At 41.8% G+C, this 26,981-nt stretch overlaps 2 protein-coding genes across 6 annotated transcripts; both read right to left on the reverse strand.

Annotated features, from left to right (window-relative positions):
- Positions 1-360: 360 nt before the first annotated feature.
- On the reverse strand, positions 361-10,627 carry uckl1a (uridine-cytidine kinase 1-like 1a). 4 transcript variants are annotated; one of them, XM_056422982.1, is made up of 16 exons: positions 10,521-10,627; positions 7,924-8,111; positions 7,607-7,713; positions 6,396-6,566; positions 5,703-5,774; positions 5,355-5,544; positions 5,199-5,260; positions 5,005-5,019; positions 4,590-4,606; positions 4,310-4,408; positions 4,132-4,225; positions 2,148-2,210; positions 1,924-2,046; positions 1,582-1,689; positions 1,216-1,372; positions 361-492 (listed from the first exon to the last, which is right to left on the reverse strand). In XM_056422982.1, the coding sequence occupies exons 1-16, from the start codon at positions 10,562-10,564 to the stop codon at positions 413-415; spliced, it is 1,590 nt and encodes a 529-aa protein (XP_056278957.1). In that variant the 5' UTR covers positions 10,565-10,627; the 3' UTR covers positions 361-412. The 4 variants fall into 4 exon arrangements, with proteins under 4 accessions (XP_056278957.1, XP_056278955.1, XP_056278958.1 ...); XM_056422980.1 differs by lacking the exon at positions 10,521-10,627 and adding an exon at positions 8,820-9,640; XM_056422983.1 differs by lacking the exons at positions 5,703-5,774; positions 10,521-10,627 and adding an exon at positions 8,820-9,643.
- Positions 10,628-10,739: 112 nt separating this feature from the next.
- On the reverse strand, positions 10,740-17,074 carry samd10a (sterile alpha motif domain containing 10a). 2 transcript variants are annotated; one of them, XM_056422986.1, is made up of 5 exons: positions 16,984-17,074; positions 15,169-15,350; positions 11,603-11,771; positions 11,364-11,504; positions 10,740-11,066 (listed from the first exon to the last, which is right to left on the reverse strand). In XM_056422986.1, exons 1-5 carry the CDS (start codon positions 16,994-16,996, stop codon positions 11,044-11,046), a joined length of 528 nt encoding a protein of 175 aa, XP_056278961.1. In that variant the 5' UTR covers positions 16,997-17,074; the 3' UTR covers positions 10,740-11,043. The 2 variants fall into 2 exon arrangements, with proteins under 2 accessions (XP_056278961.1, XP_056278959.1); XM_056422984.1 differs by having other exon boundaries at positions 11,358-11,504.
- Positions 17,075-26,981: the final 9,907 nt, after the last annotated feature.

Below are 26,981 nucleotides of genomic sequence, written 5' to 3' on the forward strand. Positions count from 1 at the left end.
AGTTTTCCCGATTTACCCTTTAACATTTTTTATGGTGCAACCAAATTTAATAAATTACTAATTTTAAACTATCTCATATTTACTGAGAACGGGATTCACCAGCAGCTGGTGAAATCCTCGATTGAATCATTTTGTAAATGATTGCATTATTGTAGCTCAAAGGTAATGGCACTGTTTCACCTTCTGTATGAAAATGATGAACACCGAGTTGGAAATAGAGCAAAAATATCCCTCTTTCCCTTCGGCATCCAAGTTGGCCAACACTCACTCGTTGTACAAAAGTTCATGTGAACAAAAAGTGAATATAACAATTGTTTTTTTTGCTGGTGATATGCCTGAAGGAGAGTATGCACGATAACGGGAGTTTTCAAGTGTTTGTATTTCCTTTCACAGTGGATCACAGATCTGTGTGTCAGTGCGACTGCTGCTCGTGGTCCTCGTCCCTCCAGCTGTCGGACGCGTCCGTCCCAAAGTACCGGTCCCCGAAGTCACCTGAAAACACACCACAGTGGGCTCAGAGCTGCTGTTCATCGGCACGTTAGAGGCTGAAGAACATGATGAAGAAGCAGCATGAAGACACATTCAAACTAAATGGCTGCAACTGTTGGAGGATGTCGAGATAAGAGCTCAGTGACGCTTTTCTAAAAGGATGAAATTGTGATCGATTCCCTCACTTCAATAAATTGGTTTGACACAATACATTGAATGTTCATCTTAATGTTTACAAGTATGGTTCAATTATGCAATTGTGTGTGACTATTTATGTTGGCACACAACAGACTGATGTATCCGATATGCACATCGGGCTGTTTAGTCTCGGTGCTGATTGAGAGCAGTGCTCGCTTCAAATCTGAAGCGACACAAGTATAAAATTAGAATCTGCTGGGACATTAAAAGAAATCTGTCAACTCGAAACACAAACGTTTATTATCTTTTATCTAAAGCAAAGGCCGTGGACATTTTTTTGATTCTGAAACTAAAACCATGCACACTTGAGACAGAGTTATGTGTGTGTGTGTGTGTGTGCTGATAACATCTTATGGAATAGAAGTTATAGATTTTTCACGTCACCTTTAATTCAAATTACAGTTCTTCATAGCCTGAGAGACTCCTAATGTTGTAATAAGTTTCATAGTGGAGCAAATGTTGGATACATGCCTTCTGATTTAACAGTACGGCTACAGAAAGAGTGAGAGTGTGCATGTGATGGCTTACCGATACCAGAAATTACATGTAGAAAATCATCCAGACTCTTGTCCACAGCGGTAGTGATGATTTTGACCTTCGGGAAGGCGTAGGCCACTGAGTGCACCCCGAGCTCCGCCATCAGCAGAGACACCAACGCAATCCTTTCCTCCTGCACCTCGTGATCCTACACACACACACACACTTTTTTCCAAGTGGAAAGTGAAGCACATTGCTGGCATTTCTCTTTGCAGAGGAAATGCTAAGCTAATCTCATCAGGACAAACATTAATTTCCCATCAATAACCACAACGATGAGCAATAAGACATGTGACCGATGAAGAGGAGACCCTCTTGTCGTCTGACTGAAGAATAATGACGTTAATATCCACCCACCAATAGGACTCGCACTGCCATCATGGCAGCCGCGCCGGTGGAGACGGTGCTGTCCATTAGGATGACATGATCCTCGCTGATGTCTTTGGGCAGACGCAGGTAATGCAACTGGCGAGGCCAGAGAGGAGGAGACAGGTTACCATGGTTACAAAAGCAGGACGGGTAGTTACCACGGAGACACACATCATGTCGAAGAACGAGAGAAGAAAAACATTCAAAACATTTCAATTAACATCAATCTATTGTTTGATGACACCATCTTATTGCGTAAAAATGTATAATCTTGATTTAAAAAACGTGATGTGAAGGAGATTTGGTGCAAAATGGCCAAAAGGTTTCTACCTCTGGTTCGCCCGAGTCCAGGTTGGTCTGGATGAGGATCTTGCCGATGCGGACGTCCTTGCACACGGCCCTGAGGGCGGGCTCCATGGTCTCTCCCGCCCGCAGGACGGACACGCCGGTGATCTGCGGAGACGAGGCAGTGGAGCAAGTGTGATGACAGGAACCCCCGCGGACACCCCCGACTAGACGCTAACAAGACCGTGGCGAACCGGAGCATCACTCACCCCTTTGCCCTTGTAGCTGCGGCCTTCGTACACGTGGCCCTGTGGAGTCTGGACGACACACGACTGTTGGAAGGTAGAGAATAAATATCATCTCATTACACAAAGACAAGACTCCCGTAGATGGAATCTATTGAAAAGATTCAATCGGTATCTATTCATGTTTTCGTATAGACTCTTTTATAGTTTGCAAACAATGGAGGACATAAGTGTGAGCATGCAGAAGGGCAATAACACACAAAGATGGGGAATGCAACCTAAAAGAGTTGACTATTCAGATCTGTGTGCGTTCAGAGAGTGAGGAGAATACATTAAGGGCCCAATATTAATGGTCAGATATATAGGTGAAACCGAGTGTAATGCGACACCATGGAGAAATGACAGTCACTAGATGATTGTACATGGCATGTACAGAACGTTAAATACCATGACATACAGACTCAGAGGTTATAGAGTTGTAAAATGGGCAATACAAACAAGAGCATTTTGGATCTGTCCAGTGGTCGTCCATACGTTGAGTAGCTCGCAGTCATTGGTTTACTTAGTGACCGTGTTAACTGGAGACTTTTTTAGCCAATTAAATTTTTTGTATACGATAGCTTGATCCAGTGGTTTTGGTTTATGTCAAAATGGTATTAAATTCAACTTGCAGAGACTGGAAGAGCCCACATATGGCCACGCCCACAGACCGGCTCAAACTCATGACGGAGACGGCTGCTTTTGAAAATATGATTGCCAAGGTAAAGAACAGTTCAAGCCAAACTGACCAAGCACGGAAAAATATGATGGCTTTTATTACAAATTAGAGGAGGGGTCAAATACTCAGGGGCCGGATTTGTGTGTTCAGGGAAATGCAAATATAGATGCAGGGTGGTGAATACAACTGTACAAGTAAAAGATAATAAAGAGGTGCAGTTTTTTTATTTTTGTCTTTGGATGTATATGTATGTATGTGTGTATGTGTATGTATGTATGTATGCATGTATGTTCAGTATGTGTGTATTTATGTATGTGTATGTATGTATGTGTGTGTATGTATATATATATGTGTGTGTATGTATGTATGTGTATGTATAATATACATACACATATATACATATAATATGTATATATGTGTATGTATGTATGTATGTTTGTGTATGTATATGTATGTATGTGTATGTATGTATATGAATATATATATATGTGTGTGTATGTATGTATGTGTATGTATAATATATATACACATATAATATGTATATATGTGTATGTATGTATGTATGTATGTTTGTGTATGTATATGTATATATGTGTATGTATGTATGTGTGTGTATGTATATGTCTGTATAATATATATACACATATATACATATAATATGTATATATGTATCATTTTGCCATTTCTTTATGTTTATGTCTGACATTTCTGATTTGTTTTATGTTAATACATCTAAACGAATAAAACTTGCAAAGACTTAAATTCTGGTTCAGACACGACATCACAGGGTTCATTCAGTCACACATACCATTTGTCTGCCACGTTGTTGGGAGACAACACTGAGTGGAAAACTTAATATAAAATGTAAAAAAACAAAAAAAACAAGTTCCCTTTTGACGGATTGTTTTGGAGCTTTGAAAATCGCTATATACAGCTTCATTACCGTGCGACAAAGACTGTGAGAACCCAATCATTTAAATAACAGCCAGAGTGTGATTATTATAATTATCTCAAACAAGTTTCATGTCTCTGCAAAACTATTTTGGCAGAAACACTTCAGAAACTAAAACTGACGGCTGCCAGGAAGATAATAAGTTAAATGACAGCGATTAGAGCGGTGGGAGTGAGCCGAGACAGAAACTGTTCAGCGGGGCTGTAAACCAAAACAATGGGGAACTGCAGAGTCATCATTACGACTAACGAGCAACCTCTTTCACATACAAGTCGTCCATTGTTAACATAAACATATTGATTAATGCCCCTTTAATATTTATTTTGCAGTCCACCCACCTGAGACGGTAGAAACGTCAGGGCGTGTTCTATGAGGAGCCGCATTAATCTCTTTGAGTAGAAGATGAACTCATCTCGACTGGTTCCTTTATTCCTGCGTGACAAAACACACATAGGTATTAAAACTCCTGATCCATGAGCCGTCTCAAAGTAGTATTCACTGAGTGCGGTGCGGCACCTGATGATGGTGTGCAGGCCTTTGACCTGCGGCGTGCTCTCCAGCACGCTGAGCGTCTGGGGCAGCGGCTGCGTCTGCTGAGCCGAGGCCAGGAGCGCCCTGAGACCGGGGAGAGGCGGTTCAGATCAAAAGGTTTCACTGCGTTATTCTGCTGCACTCAAGACGGCAGAGAGTAATTACTAAGACCGAGTCACTAGAGGCAGAGCGTGAAGGTTCAGTCTGGACACGACAGCGACTCAACATCTCCAATGACGAGCCGGAAGTCAAGACATGCGCGTACCTTACACTGAGCTCACGCTGCATGAAGAGAAGCAAAGAGAAAACAATCGTGAGAAAACGTCCACAGGCCCGGAGCCCTTCATTTCTGCTGATTATGTCAATATTCAAACACTTGTAAATTGTTAATTTGTCCGGGAGTATTTTTCTGCTGCCGATTTGGTGCTCATGAGTATTTACAGCAGCAAGGGAGAGAATGTCTCTAAAGGAATAAAGAATAGAAGCAATAAGTCACCCGGTGCTACAGTGGGGCTCCAGGTCAAAGTCGGTATAAAAAGGACCAGTTTTCATAAGCTCAGATGCTAACAAATTCCTTATTGGATGTTTAATTCTTAAGTTTGCCTCTTGCTAACAATGAATATATTTTCAGAAGGATGACGTAGAATTCATATTATTCTAAAAAGATCGATCAAACCCACGTGTTTGTTAAAGACCTATGGCTCAGGTACATACATTTGTTGGGGTATTTCCATGAGATTTGAGCAAGAAGAATACAAAACAACAACAGACTTTGTGAAGTGAGAGATATAATGTGAGCTTGAGGCATGTTAGTGTTGTTCTAGCGTTCTGACTCATGGTGGCGCCAGCCTCTCAAGTAATCAGAGCTGCTCACCTCCTCCAGCTGGCTGTGGACATGCTGGACGATCAGATCAATGGCCACCATGTTGCCGCCACCTCAGAAGGAATGACAAGAAGACGTTGGTCTGTTCTCTGAATATCAACAATGTGTCGAATAGTTCGACCGTTTGTTATTTCAGGAGAGTCTCACCTCTCGGCACGACAATATCAGCCAGCCTCATGGTCGGCTCGATGTACATTTCAAAGGCCGGCTTCACAAACTTGTTGTACTGTTTAATGACGCCTTCAATGTCCCGCCCGCGCTCTGTGATGTCCCTGCGCAGCCGGCGGACCAGCCGAATGTCGGAGTCAGTGTCCACAAAGATTTTCATATCCAGGAGCTGCAGGCGGGAAGATTGAACCAACGACCCCCCGAACACTTCAATAAGATTCCATTCTGCCAAAGCAGCTGCTCAAACAACAATACCTGGTGTAGCCCATGGCTTTCACTACACTCAGGAATTTGACCAAAAGAAAGAAAGACAAAACATTTCCTCACCTGAAGAAGCTCTTTGTCGGCAAAAGACATAATTCCTTCAAATATTATTACACTGGCACCATACACATTTTTCTGCACAAAGCGGAGAGAAAACCAAAACTCTTAACCCTTGTGTTGCCTTCGGGTCATTTTGACCCGATTCAATATTTAACCCTCCTGTCGCCTTCGGGTCAACTTGACCCGATTCAATGTTTAATGTCGGTGTTCTTTCGGGAGTCAACAAACAAACATAAAGTACCTCACACTTAAACTTGGAAAACAATATTAATTCTAATAATTTTCTGGAGATTTTAATAGCTGGGGTCATATTGACCTCAAGGGTAAAATATGTTAGTAAATATAAAGGTAACAGGAGGGTTAAACATTGAATCGGGTCATATTGACCCGAAGGCGACAGGAGGGTGAAACATTGAATCGGGTCAAATTGACCCGAAGGCAACACAAGGGTTAAAAGCCGCTACACGTACAGTCAGTTCAGATTTTTTTCCCTTTTATTCTGTAGTCTGCAGGATGTCATTTTGGGAAATACTTTGAAAAAAAATAGCAATATTTTATTTAATTAACAATATATTTTTCAGCATTTTGAACAAATCAATCCACGGAAAAGCAGAACGCTGCGTTGCTGTGTTCTACTTTGGGAAGTTACAGGAGACGTGTTTAATCTTTCAACAGTTTAAGTCGTTTTCCACTCACCCAGTCCTTCTGTCGCCTGTGTGAGGTGAAATCGTACACCGGGATCTTCACACTCTTGCCCTGCTTCAGCTTTCGCATGGTGGCAACCAGCAGCTCAAAGTCAAAAGCTCCCGGGTGATCAAAGTTGTAATCGTGACTCGCTGCCAAAGTCTGCTCCTCCGAGGATAAAACCTGGGAAACATAGCAGATTCAATCTTACCGCTTCCCGGGATGTTTTGCTGATAATGCATTTAAAAAGGAATAGCTCATCACTCTTATCCAACGTGTGGCCGAGTTAAATGAGAATAACGATGCCCGGACTGGTATCGATCTCCTCATCTGACCCAGAAAGCAAGTAGCCTACGCACATTTCCCCAGATGTCAAATTATTCCTTAAAAAGGAAAAAAGGAGAAATATCTTTTCACCGAACGTTGATAACTATGAAGGTCCCTGCTTTCCCTCACAACCTTTGCGTTGTGAGAAGTTTCATCGTGGTCATTAAATGTGCATGAATTCCCATTTCTCATGCCATCAAAGTGTGAAATGCTCTGGAGGAATCCGCTGATGATCAGTTTACACGATAACAGTGGTGGATTTTCATAACGGACAGATGTGTCTGTATCTAGGGTTCTTCTTTAGATGTATTTGTACTATATTTTAATTCATTAATTATGTTTTATGTAAAAGTCAGTGCTCAGTTCCCTTTAAGAACAATGAAGTTGAAGTTAAACGAAGACTGTCCTGTTATAGAGATCGATGCAGCATAAAGAAAATAATAGTGTGGCAAGCTGTTCCCCTTTCAAGTGTGTGCTGAAGGAATAGTATTATATCGTAATCAAAATTAACATTCATAATTAAGCGCTTTCCTAAGTGAAAGTACCACGTGCCGTTTGTCTCCATTTTAAGAAGAATGGCTGTTAAATGACATAGAAGTGATTAAAGGCGTGCTTAAGTGTATTGAATTTCTAGATACGCGTACAAAGCTTTTCCTTGGCCTTTATGTACAAAATATGTAAATGAGGCTGTAATCTACAGTGCAAGCAAAACAGATTATTAATTTAAAACCGTGACAGCCGAGCGGTACTTATTGCTTTCAGGTGTTATGACTGAATGGGAATTTTAATTTGTATAAAATTACGAAATAATTTCTTCCCACAATGAAACCACAGATAATTTAGCAAGAGACAAATAAAATATGACAAAGAAATCGTCAAATGCACGGCTCTCTCACCTTGTAGAAAGAGTCCATAGACAACAGCACGACCCACGGCACATCCAGAGCCTCAATGATCTTTTTGGCCACGGTGGTCTTCCCTGAGGCGCTACCCCCACACAACCCTGCAGATCCACACAGCATGTCAATGGCCCATTATGTGTGTTTTTCAGAGTGTGTGTAATGTTGTCTGGCGGTACGCACGTGTGATACCAGTAAAGTGTTTATGGGGATAATAAGAAGACAGAAAAGGAAAAAAAGGCTCAAAGCCACAACTTGGCACCAAGGTGTGGGAAGAGGAAAACGGTCGGGAAGCTCATCAGTGAGCGTCGTACCGATGACAAAGGCCTCTTTGGACTGCGCTCCGTGCTCGTCGTACCAGGGAGGTCGGCCGGCGGTGTAGATGGTGCGCGTGCCTGTGCGGAGCAGAGGAGGCTCGGTTGTACTCAGTGAGGTAGAGCTCTTCCTGCGAGGGGCCCCTGCAGGAGGCAGGAGCCGGTCCAACGAGTCCTCCCCACTCCCACTGCAAGACAGCAAACAGCCGGGCAAGTTACAGCCTGAACACACACACACACACACACACACACACGAGGCTACAGAAAGGTCAGTCATTTAGTGTGACTGACTTTGACAAAACTCAAGGTCCACTTAAGGGCTTTAACCATACCTCAGTCTTCATCAGAGCTTCCTCAGCATACCTGGCGTGCTGGGCAGATTCCAGCCGTTGATGAAGACCTTGAGATGTTAACAGCTACAGAAAAAGCTTTTCTTTTTTCAAATGTGTTTTTTTGTTGTTGTGCAATTGCACACAGCTATTAGATAACACGGGGCATGTCGAGCTTTGATCTCAATTTGAAAAAGATACAAACAGGACAAAATAAAGCTGAATCAGTTTGATTAGGCAGAAACATACTCGCACATATACTGTGAGGTCTCATTACAGGAGATATACTGGATACACCCACATGGCTATTTCTCTGCATTGGGTACTTACTTACATTTCCCCTAATAATACTGATACAGAACTTGGACTTGTAATGTAGTATTTTTACAGCACAAACAAGACACACCACAACGCCTGCTAACTAACCGAGATCCAGCGCTCTCTCCGACCTCTCAACAAACCCCTTCTTAGATACTTTATTTATGGTCTTTGTGAGCGTTGTGAGGGGGAGAACTCGCATCCTGCCGGCGCTGCGAGAACACAACAACGCAGACAGTCAGATCTCACCTGCAGCCGGACCCCAAGGACCAACGGCCGGAGATTCGGGCTCCTGTGAAGTCGAGCTGAGCCATATCTGCTTCAGACAACAACCTGCTACCCTCCAGCTCGCCTGTATCTATATGGAGACTCAACAATCACCTGAACAATATCTCAGTGCTGCTGTACATGTGTCCTTTTTCTCTTGGTGTGTGTGTGTGTGTGTCAGACACTAAGAGGATCACTGTAACACTGGCAGCAATGGGCTGCTTGGCTGGTATTAATAGAGACACTGGTAAACACACGCAGGACGGGGACGTCCGTCTTCTGCTGAGCCTTCCTCTCAGTTAACCTCCGTCACAGCCACACTACACTTGCCGTTACAAGACGAGTAGTTTGGGCTCATGCAACACATTTCAAAGTATTCAGAGATCTTGTTTTGTCAGTTAAAAACTCAAAATATTCAGTTTACAATTATATAAAACTGAAAAAGATCCTCATATTATGACTCCTCAAAGCATTGACTATTCATTTCAGCACTAACAAGATGTGCCTTTACATATCCTAAAGGCAAAGGCCTTAAGGTGTCTGAAAGGCAGCTTTAAAAACATGTCCTTACTTTGTTTGAGAGAGTTAATTGTTTTCTTCTAGTCAGGCCAAATAAGCTAATTAATTTATACGGCCTATTTCCCTCACGTGGTTATACAATTTATATAATGTACAACGCCATCTGTTCTTAGAGCTCTTTAATGCGCAAATAAGGCCAAAAGCGCCAGGAAGAGCAACAAAGAAGAGTTCCCTCCTCCACGACAGATAGATGTCACATGCACACACGAGACAGGAATAACTGTAAAATTACAGTATGGAGAAACAGAATGAGAAAAAGAAGTATCGAGTATACTTGAGGAGAAAGGAGCAATACCTCATTACAAGTCCTTCATTCCAAATTATATTAATATATTAAGTGGAAAAAATGAACAAAAAGTAAAAGTAATCACATTTAGATCCAATGTTATAACATCACAATGGCAGGAGTACTTATAATATTGTATGTTCATTTTAAATCACTTATGTACTTTTACACAAGTCAGATTTAAAATGTGGGGCTTTTGTTTACAATTTATTTTATGGCATATAGTATTGCGACTTTTACTTTTGTAAATTAAAGTAAGTGCAAAGATTTACTTAAAGTACTTCCACTGCCTATTTGCAGCAACACAGATGGGGAAATAAAATAGCACAAGGTTGAAAGGGTGACGCTTTTTTACATAAAGATTATTTTTTTGAATTCATGTAAAAATAGAAATATATATATGGACACGAATTCTATCTTTCATCGAAATTAAATATACTTAAAGGTTTATTGAGGTATATTTTAGGGATATTCTGGGACACTCTTCTATGAGTGAGCGTGACCGACGTCTGACGTCACATAGCTCGCCGACTCCTGAAGAGCTTCATGTTTTATTTGATGGGTCTACTACACCCTCCAACACGTCACCACATTGAACAATGAATCAATACTAACATATATAGGTTTCCGTGTAATAATATCAACATTAGATACGAAACATATTGCATGCTTTTGCTGTTTTGAGGGGAGTCAGTGTGGTTAGCGTCACATGACCGGTCCACGACGCTGCTGCCGACTCAAGACAAATGAAAACCACGGGAGTAATTTCGGTACAGAGATTTCAAACATATGCAGAAAACACGGACACCATCGTGTACCTGTCCGAACGGGACGACATTATTCTCCTGCACTCCGTTTCCATGGGGATCCTGCGACCTCGGAGCCGGCGACATCGGCTAGTTTCCTTCTTATCCTTGCTGGGGGATTGTGGGTAATGTAGTTTATCATCACGTGCTTCCTCACAACTGCCTTTGCTAGGGCAACGAACACGTTCCTGGCATTTAGGTAGGCACCTGCACTAAAAGCATTCATATGTTGATGTACATGTGTATTTTTTATTTACTTTTTGACATTAAAAAGTTTTACAGAGAGAGAGAGTAAGAGAGAAATAGTTAATAGAGCAAAACATTTACAGAAGCAGATTGTCTCGGTGCTTTTCCATCACAGTTCATTGACAGTCCGCAAAGATTGCGTCAGTTCCTTGTGCAGAATAAAAAGCTGCCAACTTCCACTCGACAACACAACTCGTACATCGCTGCTCGTTGGACGGCTCCATCCCACAGAGTTCATTTGGGTAAATATCCCAGAGTTCGACAGCATCCAATTCTTCCAGCAATCTGGCTACGATATTCTTCCATAGGAACCTGTGAGTGACAGAAAGATTAATACTTTTTAGGATCATTCCAAACATTGAAAGCAAAAGTTACACATTTTGGGAAACGAAGATTGATACCATGCACTCATGTCTGTATTGTTGATATGAAGCTGCAGCTTTTAGCACAAAGACTGAAAACAAAAAGGCAACAAATACCACCTACCAGCACTGAGATTTCATATTTCTATACATTATACGTACACCTCTTTGTGGTATATATTAACTGTCACACTATTCCTTTAAAGTTGAGGTTTGAGTGGTAAAAAGTCAAAACACACACCCTCACCTCTGCTGAGCAGCTGCAAGTTGCGTCCCTCCTCCTGCACCTGAAGCTGCAGCACCTGTTGCAGCAACTCCTGCCGGAGAGTTTCTTGCACTAGTCCCATCCTCTCCAGCTTCTCTCCGTTCAGACGCAACAACGCACGGCCTAGAAGGGGCGAGCAAAAATACAAGTTGCTTTTATTTCGTGATCCTTCCGAATCCACCTTCCATGTGTGTGTCTGCTGAGCATCTTAGCAGCGTGACCTGTGATGGCGTGCTGGGAGAACGCCTCCACGTAGGTCAGGTAGTTGTGCGGACAGTGTTTCTTCAGCCATTTACAGACATCTTGTTGTGACCAGAGCACGACGGGGCGGATCAGGCTGGGCTGTGTTGGACTTGTGTGATATATTCCATAATTGTCACTGGAGCGGTACTGCAGACAGACAGGAAGACGTACGTAGATGTATTAGAAGAATATTCTAATATTTTGGGAAATACGCTGTCTTGCTGAGAGGGAGATGAGAAGATTGACGCCACATTTGGAGAGTAAACAGGTGATGAGCCTGCACATGAGGAAGTGACCGGGTCAGCCCTCGATAAGATCAAGCACAGGTTCGAAACTCATTAAAGCACAAGGGGGCCGTTGCCACCACATGTACATGCAGATCAAACCCTGCGGAGACATGAACTTCTGGAAGATTAGCTAACAGGCAGCAGCAGCTCCTGAAACAGCAACAGCACAGCCAGAGGAGCATGCAGGCCACGTGTGATCGTGGGATACGGCTCTTTAATCTTACAATATGTCGAACTATAGAGAGCCAATCAAACTGGGCCTTTGATCAGTCAATCAGTTTGAACAAATCTGCAGGTTCAGCATTTCTCACACTCAAGATTTTCTTACATGCAAGAAAAGAAGAAAGAAAGAAGAAAAAAAGGCGGGCCGAAGACTCGAGCTGGAGGTCTGCTTAACTTGTTAGACGACTATCTGATGAAGAGGAATGTGTAGAGAGCATGTTCCAGCGACAATAGACTCTTCAAATACAAGCCCATTTGATTTGAATTGTCATTTCATTATTCATCTTCTGAAGCTTATGTTTCAGTGTTGTGCATTTTACATTGTAATAAATAGTGTCCATAATCTCAGTATCCATGATATGATTGAATGAAACACCCAGAGCCATGAACAATAACCTCTCCTCTTTAGGACATATGTAGATCAAGATATAATGATGTATATGTATGTGTGGCTACTGGCATTTAAGTTGCTTTATTCAATGATCTAAGATGAGGTAATGTGATGTAGAGCTAACTGTTGCACTAGATGGGTTTTTGAGTTTGTGTTTTGAGTATTTTTGGGAGTGTGGATGAAAGAAATGTTTTGTACCATCGTCACTTAATTACATGTTGACTTCCAGAAAAGGATCTATTGTTGTTCCAGTACACGGAGCTAATGAAGAGAAATGTACCCAAGAAAGAAAAACACATTCAGAGCAGCGAGTCTGAGTCGATATTTGTCTGCCTCTTGAAAAACCTCCAACCCACCGCGATCATGGAAACTTCTCTTAAATGTTTGCTTTTATCTTTATACGTCCTGCTCTACACTTTAAGAGCACCATGTTTCCTTTCACTCTGGTTGTGAGGAGACCGTTTCTCACTTTCTCACTCAGAGTGCTGCGTTGTTGCTATTTGTGGAGCAATACGTGAATATTTTCACTTCTGAATTGGACCCATGTAAGGATGCAAGTATTCCGAACTATCACACAAAGGACCGGTACTTCAATAACTTCAAGAGTCATTTGAATGTCATTGAAATGTTTCACACTTTTTATAGAAAACAAACATTTTCCTCAATTCATAACACAAATTAACTGTTTTGAGCATCTCAAACAAACAGCATTCAGATTGCTGTATTGTCTCCAAAAACCCAAACAGCCTTTTCCCCTGTTAATTATTTTCATTATGAACCAATCTCTCAGATTCATTTGTCAATTGAGTGATGAATTGTCTGATCAGTAAAATGTCAAGACAATCGTAAAAAATGGCCATCACAGTTTCCTTAAGCCAAATGTAATAAGCTTCTTGCTTGTTTTTGTCTGAACAATAACAGAAATAAAAATAGCAACTCCTCATTATTTAGAAACTGCAATTAAAGATTGTTTGGCATTCTTGCTTGAAAAATGGCTACCGGTTATTATTTTTGTTCTACTGTGTTGTTGAGAGAGACTATAATGAGTGTGTACAGCTTTTTCTTCTCTCAAACCAACATGTGCAGGACATCAGTGAGGAGTCTGTGGCTGCCGAGCAGATGAGAATACAACACGGAGAAAAAGAGACAATAGAACCAATTGATAGAAGTGAAAGTACTTTTCACATGTTTCAGTGGAGCACGTCTTCCAAACACACAACATTGATTAAGTTTATGTGCCCCAAAACAAAAATAAACCAACCACTATGTGCATCCAAGAGTATTGAAGCAAACAAACAATGCATTGTGTACAACGCTGTTATCAGCCAAGTCCAGTTCTATGTTGGCAGCTTTTGGCTTCAGCTCATTGCCGCCTTTTAAAGACTCTTTCACGTGGTGAAAACAAAGACACGGGGCTTTAAACGGGGACAGTTTAAAGCCCCGATCGTCCCTCATCACAGCGAGCAGACAGAGCTGTTGTCAGATAACGAAAGGGATATCAATTAAAAGATTTGATTCAAACAGAAGGGCTCGTGGAAGTTGGTCTGACGACGTTTTACGCGAAGAGATTTATTTTAATTCATGTTTTTAAAGGCTCTGCACACCGTGCAACAACAATCGCAGACTGTGTACCATCAAGTATTTGGTATTACGTGCAATTATGTTTCTTCCTGTTCTCAGTCAACAGAGCTGCTGCGGCACAGTGTGAGTGTTGGAGGATCGGCGCTATTTAAAGCCGAACTGTACTAAAAGGAAGTTTGAGCCCACCAACCCGCTGGGGGGAGAGCGACTTCCATTTTTCTCAGAAGAAAGTGGCCATTTGCAACAACGTGTGCCGACCGGCCACATTTGCCAGACCAGACGTTTTGTTTCTGAAAGTAAGGTTACTTAACAGAATCATTTCTATGTGTAATCATATACATATTGTATATATAATAATGGTATAGTCAGCATGATATTTGTTATAGGTCTGCAATACTTTATGTAGGAATGCAGTGGGGCTGATTGAATGGCCTCTTACTCCTTATGATTCAATTCAATTCAGTTTATTTGTATAGCCCATTTTCACTTATTACAAATTTGTCTCAGAGCGCTTTACAATCTGTACACATAGACATCCCTGTCCCAGAACCTCACATCCGATCAGGAAAAACTCCCAACAGATGCAATCACTACAGTTAATATGAACAATTATGATTTTCAATTACATTTGAAAGAATTATTTCGGATCAATCCGAGTCAGGATTTCTGTTGATTTGAAGCCAAAGCAGTAATTTTGAAGAAAGAAGAGGGGTGCTGATACTGAAACTATTGGGCATATGTTTTCAGTTGATCATAAAAGTGTGTGGTTGTGGTTAATAACCAAACTGTTACAACACACAGCAGCTTGCTGTAACCTCACCAATCTGTACGTCAGCTCATCATTTGTAATCACAACACAGAAGAACGTGGGGAAAGTTCTAATCACAACTCAGTCTACTAGCAATGGCTTCTTAACAAAAATACACATTTTAATCAATATTGCCATTCACGCTTAAGAAATAAAGATATCTCCTTCACCATGGAGAATAAATAAAGCCAGAGGGGCATCACACAGCATCTGTTGTGCTCGTGGACATGCTGAGGTCATGGATGTGCTCACTACCTGCAGGCCCTCTGTGCCCGGCTGCTGCAGCAGCTTCACTGTCCTTCCTCCCGCGGTTTTCTGCCCACGTCCGTCATGCCAGGTTAGGTTCCCACCAGGCCGTCGACTCAGCTGGTGCTTGAAGTCCTCCGGCAGAGCCCTGTACTCCACAGCTGGCCTGCAGAAACTGAAACTGGATGCCGCTATAGAGTTAAAAGCAGGGGGCCGAATGATTAGATTGCCGGATCTGCTTGTAACCACTTACAATGTAAAAAACAACACATGACATGCTCTGCAAAAACACTCCCTCAACACTGCGTGACTCGCAAGTCAAACCCACCTGAACATCCTGTCATTAAGCGATGATCTCATTATGAAAGTACCTGCTGCACCTGCGCTATTGAAACTGAGCAGCTATGAGGTCATGCTCAAAGTCACCTGAGCCTATACAAGTTCATGGGTAATTCACAGAAGTCCGAGTTCAGGTAACACGATGACGTTGTGCCTGTGAGGACACATTCTGATCACTAACGACGAGGCCTGCAGGCAGGCATCCAAACCCACTCAACAGCAGGTGGCTTTGCAACATCCAGTAATTAAAGAAAGTGTGTAACTACAGCAAACACACCGTTATTGACACATATCTTGGCAGAGAGCCACAGGTCATTACTGATTCATGTGCCAGATTTGAACATGTTTCTCACCCTGTTTGAAGGTATCTGTGCAGCTGTGCTGTGGGCTGTGTGATGTGTGCTGTGTGTGTGTGTGTGTGTGTGTGTGTGTGTGTGTGTGTGTGTGTGTGTGTGTGTGTGCGTGTGCGTGTGTGTGTTAATGTGCATTTCCAATATCTTAAATTGAGAAGAGACTTTGAAAATAGGACATAACGAGAGAGACTGTTTGGTGCTCGGTTTTGAGGAGATGAAAGAGTATCTTTTGGTTTTCTATAGCTTCGCGCCTCTCCTTCCTGTCACTCAACATCTCCCACAGAGCGGAGCAAGTCCTGCAATCATCAAGGCAGCATCAGAATATTATGAATAAAACTCCGTCTGCCATTTTTGTTTCTTTGAGGTGGAACTCTAACGCTTTGTGCTTATGAACTCTCCTCCACAGTGTTGTACTCCCCCAGGCAGCGGCAGTAAATGTGCCCCTTCCCCGGATTCAAGACATTTAATTAAAACCACTTATCAGACTGAGTTTTTTCCTTCCTTTAGTTTTGCAGTCTGTGAGCGAACACAAAGTCCTCATTAACTAGCACACATATTAATTGCCAGCGTTGGATAGAAAAAAAACTCTTTCATGAACAAAAATCTTACTTTGCATGCTGTGAAGTGTCTGGCCTGTGCACATATATGTCACCAGCTATGAGTCTGCTCTGTAGATTCAACAGAGAGCAACAACACACAGCGGCTGTAATACTATTTACCAGAATTTGTCACACAGTGGGTGACCAATTAAGACTAACTTAGATGCAAAAACCGACCACATCAATTAGTCACACCACCGGACTGGCCATACTGGTCATAACTGGTGGGCTGTCCGTTTCAGCACCAAGTCACTGACCACCATCAGAACACCCTGCTTCATAAAGCTGAAAGAGTTCTCATGTCCTCCAGTGTGAGGTACTGTACTGGTCGTCATGTACTGGTCTGACTTCACATGTAGCCATTTGGACTTTCTCGTGCAGTTACTGCATAGCAGCCTATAGCAGGCGTCCTGTCAGCACCGACACACGGCCGCTCTCACGAGCAGACTAGCGACCAGTGCGTGCTAGAAGTTGAAGTTTACATTACATGTATGTTCTATCTAAGAAAATGTAACCCGCAGGAAGCCGCCTACCGTCCACCGCCATGGTGTTCCCGTGCCGTTGTGGATCCAGTCAGACTCCCATCCTCTCCGGTGACCGACACACAGACTGCGGGGTCCTGCGCCCGTCTCTCTCTCTCTCTCTCTCTCTCTCTCTCTCTCTCGCTCTCTCTCTCTCTCTCCGCGTTGTGTTCACGGACAGGAAGTTTCAGTGAGGTCTGGCAGGAGGAACCGCGCTCCACAGTCTCTCAAGTCGTACTGGTCGAACTGGGTGTGTGTTTGTGTGTGTGTGTGTGTGTGGGGGGGGGGGGGATGCCTTCAAACCAGCTCACGTCGTTCGCCTGTGTGGATTGAAGTTGTTTGGGGACGCGACAGGAATGTCCCCAAGCAGCTGTGCCGACTGGTTCCGCTGGCTCAGGCGCGCGCGTTCGCGCGTGGCGTGCGTGCGTACGTGCAGTGTGCTGTCCGTGAATTCTTTATATGTGTGTCGTGAGAATCAGACGCGCGGCATTTTCTCAAGAGCCTACACGAGCGCAGTGAGCTCAAAGTGCAGCCCCGGGCCCTGTAATTATCGCAGCCAGTGGAGACTCTGAAAACCAGCCGGATGAAAAGGCTTCTCGCCACTGCAGCATCCCGCGTGGAGGAATTCCCCTTCGCCTTTTCTTAAAGAAAGGGAGCTCTGTGCGCGCCTGTGGGCAGTGGGCCCTCTCTGTGATGGCCCCTCTATGTGGGAACGTTTGTCCAGAAGAGCTGCAGTACAATATCAGAGAGCCCGGTGCAGAGTGCATCGGTCATCTTATGTCCCTGTCTTTGTCATTTAGCCGATATGGTGTATTGATATTTTCCACCACAATAAAACATAAAGGGAAATGAAAAAGGACTGACTAAATAAAACTGTTGACTCAACATATCGTTGTAACTTAACGGCTGATGTGTTGCTATATTGCGAACACAAGTGTATATTCAGCCATCACACACGAAAACTTTAGCAATAGCGGATAGACCCTATCCATGAGAATAATAAAAAGGTCACTCTCAATTCCAGGTGCTTTTACAAATGAATGGTCATTGCATTATATTATAGTTTTAGAAAGTTTAACAGTTCTTGTATAGCATTGTTTTTGCTAAAACACAAACATATGCAAACAATACAAAATAACGCTTACAAAATAAAATACTTTCTTCAAAACGATATGATCTCCAAGTAAAATGGTACTATTGCATCACCACATTACCCACAAACATCAAATACATAGTTATTTTCTCATATCAACTCCGATAAGTACGAAACACTGTTAGAGTCTTTGGCCGTTTCATCTGTAGCATGATGTAAAAATAAACTATGAACACAAATGCAATGATTTTATTCTCATACATATACTCATAATTGTGTCAGACACAATGTATTTAATGAAGAACGACACAAAAGTATATGTGTTGTGCTTCAAACTAAATGCAGCGTATGGCCACTGCAGTCCTCTAACTTTCTTCTTTGATGTGCACATCAAAGGGCAACCCTGAATCTTATTTACGGTGTTCCACTCTGATTGCTCTGCGCTCTAATTGGTTACAGGTGTGCTCCCAGGTGCGAGCTGTGTGCAGGGGGTTGATGATTGAGTGTGCCGTTTCAATGGCAGTGTTTAACAAAGGTCCGTGTACGTAATGTTATTTCGTTTTTTCGTTTCATTCCAAATACGGAATACGGAAATCAAAAACGGAATACCACCTCCGTATCTCGTTTCTGCCGTCTGAAACCAAAACGACAGAACAAATGAAGTCAAAATAAAAGCCAGTGATACATATTCGGATTAACCTTAGAAGAATATTAATTAATCAATATAAAGAATAAATAATTAAACGGGGATATTTTAACGATGCAAACACATAGCAGGGTAATGTTATAAGAATATTAATTAGTCAATATAAAGAATAAAGAATTAAACCTGGATATGTTAGCGACAGTGGTGAAGTTTAATATTCAGAATCACCTTCTCACGTAATCGTTGCCTTGTTTGATGCAACACAGTTCCTAATATAGATTAATCAAAGTAATGTTTCTGTGCAGAGACTATATTTGTAAACGGTTCACCTTTATACCGCTAGATGGCAGTATACTTGTTATTGATACATATGTATTTAATGCCGTTTATTTCCTCTGATATTTATGTTCATGGTTAATTTTACATCATGTATTTACTTGTTTTATTTCATGGAAGAGTGAGGATATGATGACCACGAGGCAATACATATTGACAATTGAAAAATAAAGAGACAGTTGAGTTTTTCTTATTGTCACAGCACCACCTGTGCTTCACCTGTAATCTTCATTACTACATCATCATTACATCAACTTTATGTTTATATGCATGTGTGTGTATGTATATATACGTATGTATGTGTGTGTATATATATATATATATGATTCTTTGAAATAAGTCATTTGTTGAATTATGAGTGTTGTATATTTTGCTGATTGAAATAAACTAAATCATCATCAACATGTAACCTGTTATGTTGTTACTCCTCTGACTACATCACATCATCATCATGTAGTACTTTGGTCTCCAGGATGGAGCTCTGTGTTGTGTGTGTGTGTTCTGAGAGTTGGAGTTGACTCATGATGTATCAGACTACTGAAACATGGAGAGAGCACTCACATCTCTAACATGTCTCATTATTATAGTAGTATAGTAGTGATTGTTAGGTTTGTTTGTAGTGTTTGGCCTATGTGTACATCTACTCTTATATTAAAATAAGCCATGTATAGCTAGCCTTGTTTAGCTTTAGCTTAGAGAGCAAGGTCAACAGACCTTTCTTTAGGTTTTAGCAGCAGTCAGTCTTTTTTAGTTTAGAGCAGCAAGTAGCCTTTTTTAGTTTAGCTTAGTTAGTGGCTTTCTTTAGGCAGAGCAGCAGGTCGAGCAACAAGTCATGGCCTTGTTTAGCTAATAGCAACAGGTTTAGCTCAGAGTGCCTAACAGGTCATGGCCTTTAGTTTAGAGCAGCAGAAAGAGGAAGCCTTCAGAATTAGTGGTAGCATTGCATTAGGATTACATTCTTGTATTTGAATTGTATTGCTGGATCTCAATTCCTCTGATTCTTCCATCTGCAGTCAATATGATTTACATCATCAAAGTGTTGCCTTAAATGGTGTTTAGTATTATGTGATTTACTAGGTTGGCTCAGATTGTTTATCATTGATGTTTGTTCCTGCTGTGATTAACAAGTGATACAATGGTGGCTAATGTATGAAGTTATCATTGTGTGTATATTTTAGCCATCTTCCAGTGCCTTACAGGGCAGGGTCTTCCCATTAGAGATTAAAATGAAATTCGTGCCAGACTTTGAAGACATAAGTGTTTATTCTTTAAACCCCCAACATTTGAAGAAAAGAAAAACATCCCTTCAGTTGAACCAAATAAAAAGCACAGACAATAACAATTTGGACACACAAAAACATCAGCGTTGACAATTTGTCCTTGAGATGTCGATGAGGCCTTTGAGTCCATCTTTGAATGGTTGTGGCAGATTATTCACTGCATTGTCCAGCAGTGCAAATCCCTCACTGCAGCTTCCTGGTCCTGTAAACTTGGAAACGGTTGTGCCGTCTGCAGCCACAGATGCATTTGAAAGGTCTGTCGGCAGCTTATTTGGGCATCCATCTCTGGCTATTGCAACATTTCTAGTATTTGATTCAACATGTTTAAGAAACATTCAATAGTAAAACATTTTGAAAATAATTATTCACATTAAAAAAGGCTTGAAAGACCAACCCTAAGACATACCAACACAGAACCGAGTCATCTGGTCCTCCATGTCCAGCTCCTCCTGATCCACCAGTTCGACCAATGCAGCTTTCAATGGGTAGTTAACTCGGTTGTTAATTTCATTCTGTGATTCTGTCATTGCAAAATAGAGACATTTTCAGATTCTTGATAAACAAATATTTTCCCCGCCCCAGACCACATTTCAATATCTTCAGTTAACCATTCTGAATAATTAATGAAAGTGTGATTACATGTTGATTAACTTTATAATCAGCAAAACCATTGTATGTCGATCACCTTTGTCGATGGTGTTTGGAGATATGGTGGCCTTTCAGTGTTGTAAAAGAGTGAGGTAGACTGAGAACTTCCATGATCCACTCTGACCTGGTCCTGAGGTGAGATGAGTTGTAACTTGCTGCTTAAAAGGGTTTCTGTAGTTTTCAATAAGTTTAATTTAAGTCCTCTTTAGACCAATAATATATATTATGAAGGTTTTCACATGCGACTAATCCCACTTAAATTGAGCATTTTCTTTTAACCCTTGTGTTGCCTTGGTCATTTTTTGACCCATCAATAATACCTCCTCCTCCCGCTTTGGGTCATTTGACCCTGTTACCTTTATATTTACTAACATATTTTACCCTTTGGGTTCAATTTACGCCAGCAATTAAAACCTCCAGAAAATTATTAGAATTAATATTGTTTTCCAAGTTTAAGTGTGAGGCGCTCATGTTTGTTTGTTGACTACCGAAGAACACCGACATTAAACATTGAATGGGGTCAAATTAATCCGAGGGGGGGGAGGGTATATTGATTCAAAATGAAAAAACCAACAAGGCAACAAATATAATTAACAAAACCATATTGAATTTAAATCCACTTTCGAAAAATGTCTAGATATTTAATTTTAAATGCAGGGATGATTTGTAATGTTTAGGGTACAAGGACAACAGTCTTTTCAATTACCTGTAAACATCATTGTAGATGGTGAGGTTGTTCGCATAGTAGCTTGTCCAACAATTTTGCTGCAGAAGCCATCTATTGCCAGCACATGAGTCACGCCAAACATGACAATCTTCTCATTTTGGTCCATGTAAAGAACATCATGACCTTATTGAATAGCACAACATATTCTAATTTGAGTAGGACCACCCTGAAGATAAAGAAAGGAATACATGTTGCATTGTAATGTTAAGGTTTTGAATTATAGATGATTATGAAAACTAGTTGCAGTTTAAACATGTTTTACTCGATACATTTTCATAGTTGTGAAAAAAAATGTATTAGCAGGCTACATTATTTAGTAGTGATTCAGATGTTGACCTTTAATCCATGGATCACACTTTACAGCAGGTATTTGCGCTGGGAGCTGCGGAGCTGCCTCTTTGTAAATGTGGGACAGTCTTTCTTACCATCTGTTTGTATGAACCATCTATATCCTGCCTGTGCCATGCCCGGCCGAGAACCACACTTTACAAATGTTTCTCATTTTCCCTAAATACACCTGTATTGGACATGGGACACTCCTGTTCAGGGCTCTCAAGTTTTGAAGACAGGCAAGAGTGATATTTCTGCAGATCCATTTATGACTCATTTGGTTTGATTTTTAGGTGGTCATTATGACCCTGAACACAGGTGTCTCATCTCTATTTATCTACATCACCCATGAAAAATTTTCACTAAATGGTAATAAAATGTAGGAGAATATACATGTTATAGTAAACTAATGCAATTTAATTTAGATTTAGATTTTTCAATGTACCTAAAAATTGTTTGAACATGTATTTTCATTAAATCTATGGAGAATATTGGCCACGGACGTCTCTCCACGCAAGCCACATTCAAATATCAAGTGTTTTTATGTCCACATCACTACAGCCACTATGCATCATTTGTTGTACAATATCGAGTCCATCTTGCGTGCTTCAGTGCAAAGGGTGTTCAAAACACACACACACACACCCCGACACACACCCAGACACACAAACACACACACACATTATTTTGGTTTCAGACAGCAGAACGAAAATACGGAGGTGGGTATTTTTTTTTTTTTTTTTGGTGCGGAAAAAAAAAAAAAAAAACCGTCCGTTATTTATTCCGTATTGAAAACAAAAAAAAAAAAACAACAAACGACAACCAACAAACATTCATGCGGTCTCCATTTTGAACGAATTGCCTAATGCAGGTAAGAGTATGTAGTCTTTTGCAAAAAAAGTGTTTTTTAAATTTCACACCTGGTGTAATGCAGACAACGGGCTTATGCTTTAGCATATCTGGTCAATAGGCAGCGAGAGTTAGTGGTCTCAATAATTATTCCACAAAGTACCAGTTTCTGTGTCTTGGCACTTGCAACAAACAGCAAATTAATTTAAATTGTCCTGTAATCTCAAGGCATGTTTTTAATCAGCTGTTTTGACACTGAGCTCAAGGAGTGCACTAAACCATAAACAACAGGAAAAGGTCTAAAAGACTACTATTGACCTGATTGATGTGCACTTTCATTTCAGTGTGAGAATCTCTTTTGTTTTGCCGTCATCTAGTGGTTGGTGTTTTACTGCGAGCAACAGCCAGACAGCAGCAGAGAGACGACACTCTCCCCACGCCACTGCAACAAAAGCCACGCGAGCAAAAAGCCAATGAGTGTAAAGTATTAATGTAGTCCTGTGAATATGTACAGTTGACTAAAATTAACATGCCGCAGAATACATTTCATTGAGGTAAATCAGGCAAAGGCTGCAAGGGTCAAGTATGTACATTGGATTGGTTTTAATAACATTATTGCATTTGAATTGTGCACTGGGCTGCTGTGTTAACTTGGAAAAAAGAAGTATCATGCATTGGTAATGTAAAGAATATATATTATAGCCTAGTTTATTGTGCATAAATGTTATGTGTAAAGTGGAAAATCACTGGATGAGAGTTAGAAACTTTAGCAGGGCAGTCCGGCGCCTGAACTGATCAAAGAAGATAACAGTGACACACAAAAGAACTTTATGCACCAAGCTCACCCTAGATTTGAAGAGAACAAAGAGCTCTATATACTCTCAGAGCAGGAGAAGGCAACAGAGACATTTAATGAGCGCAGATAAGATAAGGAACGGTCCAACTTTGGCAATTAATATCCGGATTCACCCACACACACACACATGCCCTTTCTCTGACCCAACACACGCACACACGTGAAGAGGCCCCTTTTGATGAACGACCTTCTAGCAGCGCATCCCACCTCGGAAGAGATAAGATTATCTTAGAAAACTCCCGAGCTCAGTCAAAGGAAGCTACAAGTGAATTCCATCTTTCTTCCCACACTTTTTCACAACATATGCTCTCATTGGCGGGCCACGAAGAACCAATGAATGAGCGACAGCGATGGAGGCAGAGAGACGAAGAACCAATGAGAAGACACCGCCCTCTCTTCGCTGGACCAATCAGAACTGGCCTTGATTACTATATAAACCGTCGCGCCCTCTGCTAAAGCGCCTCTCTGGTCTGAATACAATAGGTACCAGGCTGAGGGGGGCCCATGCATGCATGATGTCTACTTGTATCCTTATTTCTGAATAAAACGCTTATAGATGTAAAATAGAAGTCTACCGCTGTTTCTTTCAGTCAGTGCCGTCCGGGTGGGTGTTCCTGTTCCTCCAACCTCAACAGTAACTAAGTCCTGAATAGTAACTGACTTGGATCAAGGATTTTAAAAAAACTTGATACAGACATAGTATTAATACCATTAGTACGATACCAGAACAAGTAGTACTAATTGTTCTAGGATTTCTTAGTTCTAAAACATGAGACTTCCTTTCTGACTAATGCTATACTGAATCTGTGTTGTATTATTGCAGGTCACACAATAAGGAAGAAGGAAGTGGTGGCTAATTGACTTTATCAAAAAGGTTTCTGCCTAAGGTACGCTGGGTTTCCAACGCTCTCGGCATCTTCTGATTCACAGCCTGCAAACAACACAGACTGGGCACTGTGTGTCATCTGCCAGCATGACTGACTGGTGGTACAGGGTAGCTCTTTGTTGGTGGAACGATTTTGTTTGGTCAATTTTAATAACAAACAACACCACGGCGTGCTTGCTAGTTAGTCGACATCCAATTTCTTCGAGGGACAGGTGGCGTTCAGCCACATGAGATTGTACAATAATAGGTGTGATGCCCGGGGCTGTACACGCCCCACACTGAGAGGATCGGCGCGTGTCTACCTTTTTGAGAGATGCCCAACTCATGACAGGAATTTGGGATTGCAATTATTTCCCATGAAGGAGGAATTCCCAGTGAGCGCAGGTCGTAAGCTTGTGTTACGTTACATTACAAATTCATTGAGCTGACGCTTTTATCCAAAGCAACTGACAGTAAGTGCATTCAACCATGAGTACAAACTCGGAACGACAAGAATCAAGAAAGTAACATTTCTTCAAGAAGGCCAAACTACTGAAATACCATAAGTAATACCAGAAGTAAGTGCCATTCTAGGGCCACTGAAGTGCTACTTTGTTTTTATCCCAGATATAGTAAAAAAAGATGTGTTTTTAGTTTCCGGTGAAAGATGTAGAGACTTCCTGATGTCGGTGGGGCGCTCTTTCCACCACTGAGGAGCCAGGACGGCAAACATTCTGGATTTTGTCGAGTGATTAGCTCCAAGTGACGGAGTCGCAAGTCGAATGGTTGTTGCTGAGCGGAGTGGACGTGCTGGGGTGTAGGGCTTGACCATATCCTGGATGTAGACTGGGCCCGATCTGTTTGCAGCACGGCATGCAAGTACTGATGTTTTGAAGCGGATGCGGGCGGCAACCGGTAACCATGAGGGAGCAGAGGGAGCGGAGTAGTGTGAGTGAATTTAGGCTGAAGACCAGTCGAGCTGCAGAGATCGGGTGGCCTTAGCAGGTAGACTGCCAGGAGGGAGGTCCAGTAGTCAAGGCGTGAAATGACCAGAGTCAGGACCAGAACCTGTGCCCCGCGTTGATCGAGTGCCTTGCCTTTTGTTCACGAAGACTGTCGCTTCTAACCAGCGGATGATTAAGTGAGGGTCTCAAATCGCCCGAGGAGACGATCAAACTTGACTGGACCGTTACCGGTTGTCAGGGCCTTACCAGTAGTAGGCCTTACAAGATAAAGAGCTGTGGCTCCTATTGGTTCCCATTAGGGCAATAAATCATTTGCACTGTTGGCATCTAGCATTATAATCATGACCACTTTAAAATCACAAATGCTGCTGTTCACACAGCCTGAGGAATCCATCAACGGAGGCAAGCGGGGTACTTCACATATTGGCTCACGCCCTGTCATTAATACTATCTGAATCAATTCCGTTTCTACAGGAGGGGCATGTCTAAATGGGGATGGATGTCTCCGTTGGTACATAAATGGACCTAAAAGGAGGTTATGCTTCAGGGCTGTTGAGGGATTGCCCCTGAAGGACTAAAACACATTTCATTGTTCTCATCTATGTATTTATAAATCTCATATTTTGACATTGGGCTGCTGTGGTTTAAATCTACAAAACAGGAAAATACTAATGAAGTGACACATGCCGCTGCATGCGTTATCAAACTGGAACCAGCAGGGGAAAACAGCATTTTATTTCTGTTCTTGTATCAAGATTGACCATTTTGTCTTTGACTTTAACCGTGTAACACACATTTTTACATCCAGGAGCGATACAATGGTGGAATCCCTTCAGACTTCTTCTGTCCTGTGGCTCCTCCGTGTATCTGTGGAACTCAGCCAAGCCTCCCAACCTTGTGACGTAACACGTTAGCGCTGCAATATGGCGGCGCTCTTGCCACGATTAAATGCTCACATTTGTAATATCTGTTATGTAATTGGGGTCGGCTGTAGCTCATGGGGGAGAGTGGTCGTCCCGTAACCCAAAGATACCCAGTTTGATCCCCGCTCTCCCCTATAGTTGATGTCAAAGTGCCCTTGAGCAAGACACTGAACCCCCAGCTGCTCCCCGGCGCTTCACTGCTCCTTAATAACGAAAGATGGGTCAAATGCAGAGGAGAATTTCCCCACGGGGATCAATAAAAGTGTACATTTCTTTCTTTCTTCTTGTTGATTACAGACTTGCTTGAGTGCATGCAAGTATTCGCCCACACAGGTGTTTTCACTTATCTTCCCTGATTGACCTCTTCCCAGAACTGTGGGCGTGTGCAATTATCATTCTATTTGTGCATATAGACTTTAGATTCTCAGCAAAGCTCCATCAAACTTACAACTGCACAGGTCTCATCAAAAAGTCAGGGAACTATGTACCTAT

Source organism: Pseudoliparis swirei, chromosome 9 (assembly GCF_029220125.1).
Source record: "Pseudoliparis swirei isolate HS2019 ecotype Mariana Trench chromosome 9, NWPU_hadal_v1, whole genome shotgun sequence".
In the NCBI taxonomy this organism is placed as follows: domain Eukaryota; kingdom Metazoa; phylum Chordata; class Actinopteri; order Perciformes; family Liparidae; genus Pseudoliparis; species Pseudoliparis swirei.

Excerpts from the sequence above, each read along its gene's own strand:
- uckl1a (XM_056422980.1), bottom strand. The coding sequence starts at position 8,884 with ATGGCTCAGCTCGACTTCACAGGAGCCCGAATCTCCGGCCGTTGGTCC. Across the intron at positions 7,714-7,923 it reads CAAAGAGGCCTTTGTCATCG|GGTTGTGTGGGGGTAGCGCC; the intron begins GTACGACGCTCA and ends GTGGATCTGCAG. Across the intron at positions 5,775-6,395 it reads ACAGGCGACAGAAGGACTGG|AAAAATGTGTATGGTGCCAG; the intron begins GTGAGTGGAAAA and ends CGCTTTGTGCAG.
- samd10a (XM_056422984.1), bottom strand. Across the intron at positions 11,505-11,602 it reads CTCCCAGCACGCCATCACAG|GCCGTGCGTTGTTGCGTCTG; the intron begins GTCACGCTGCTA and ends CGCCCCTTCTAG. Across the intron at positions 11,067-11,357 it reads GCTGCTCAGCAGAGGTGAGG|GTTCCTATGGAAGAATATCG; the intron begins GTGTGTGTTTTG and ends TGTCACTCACAG.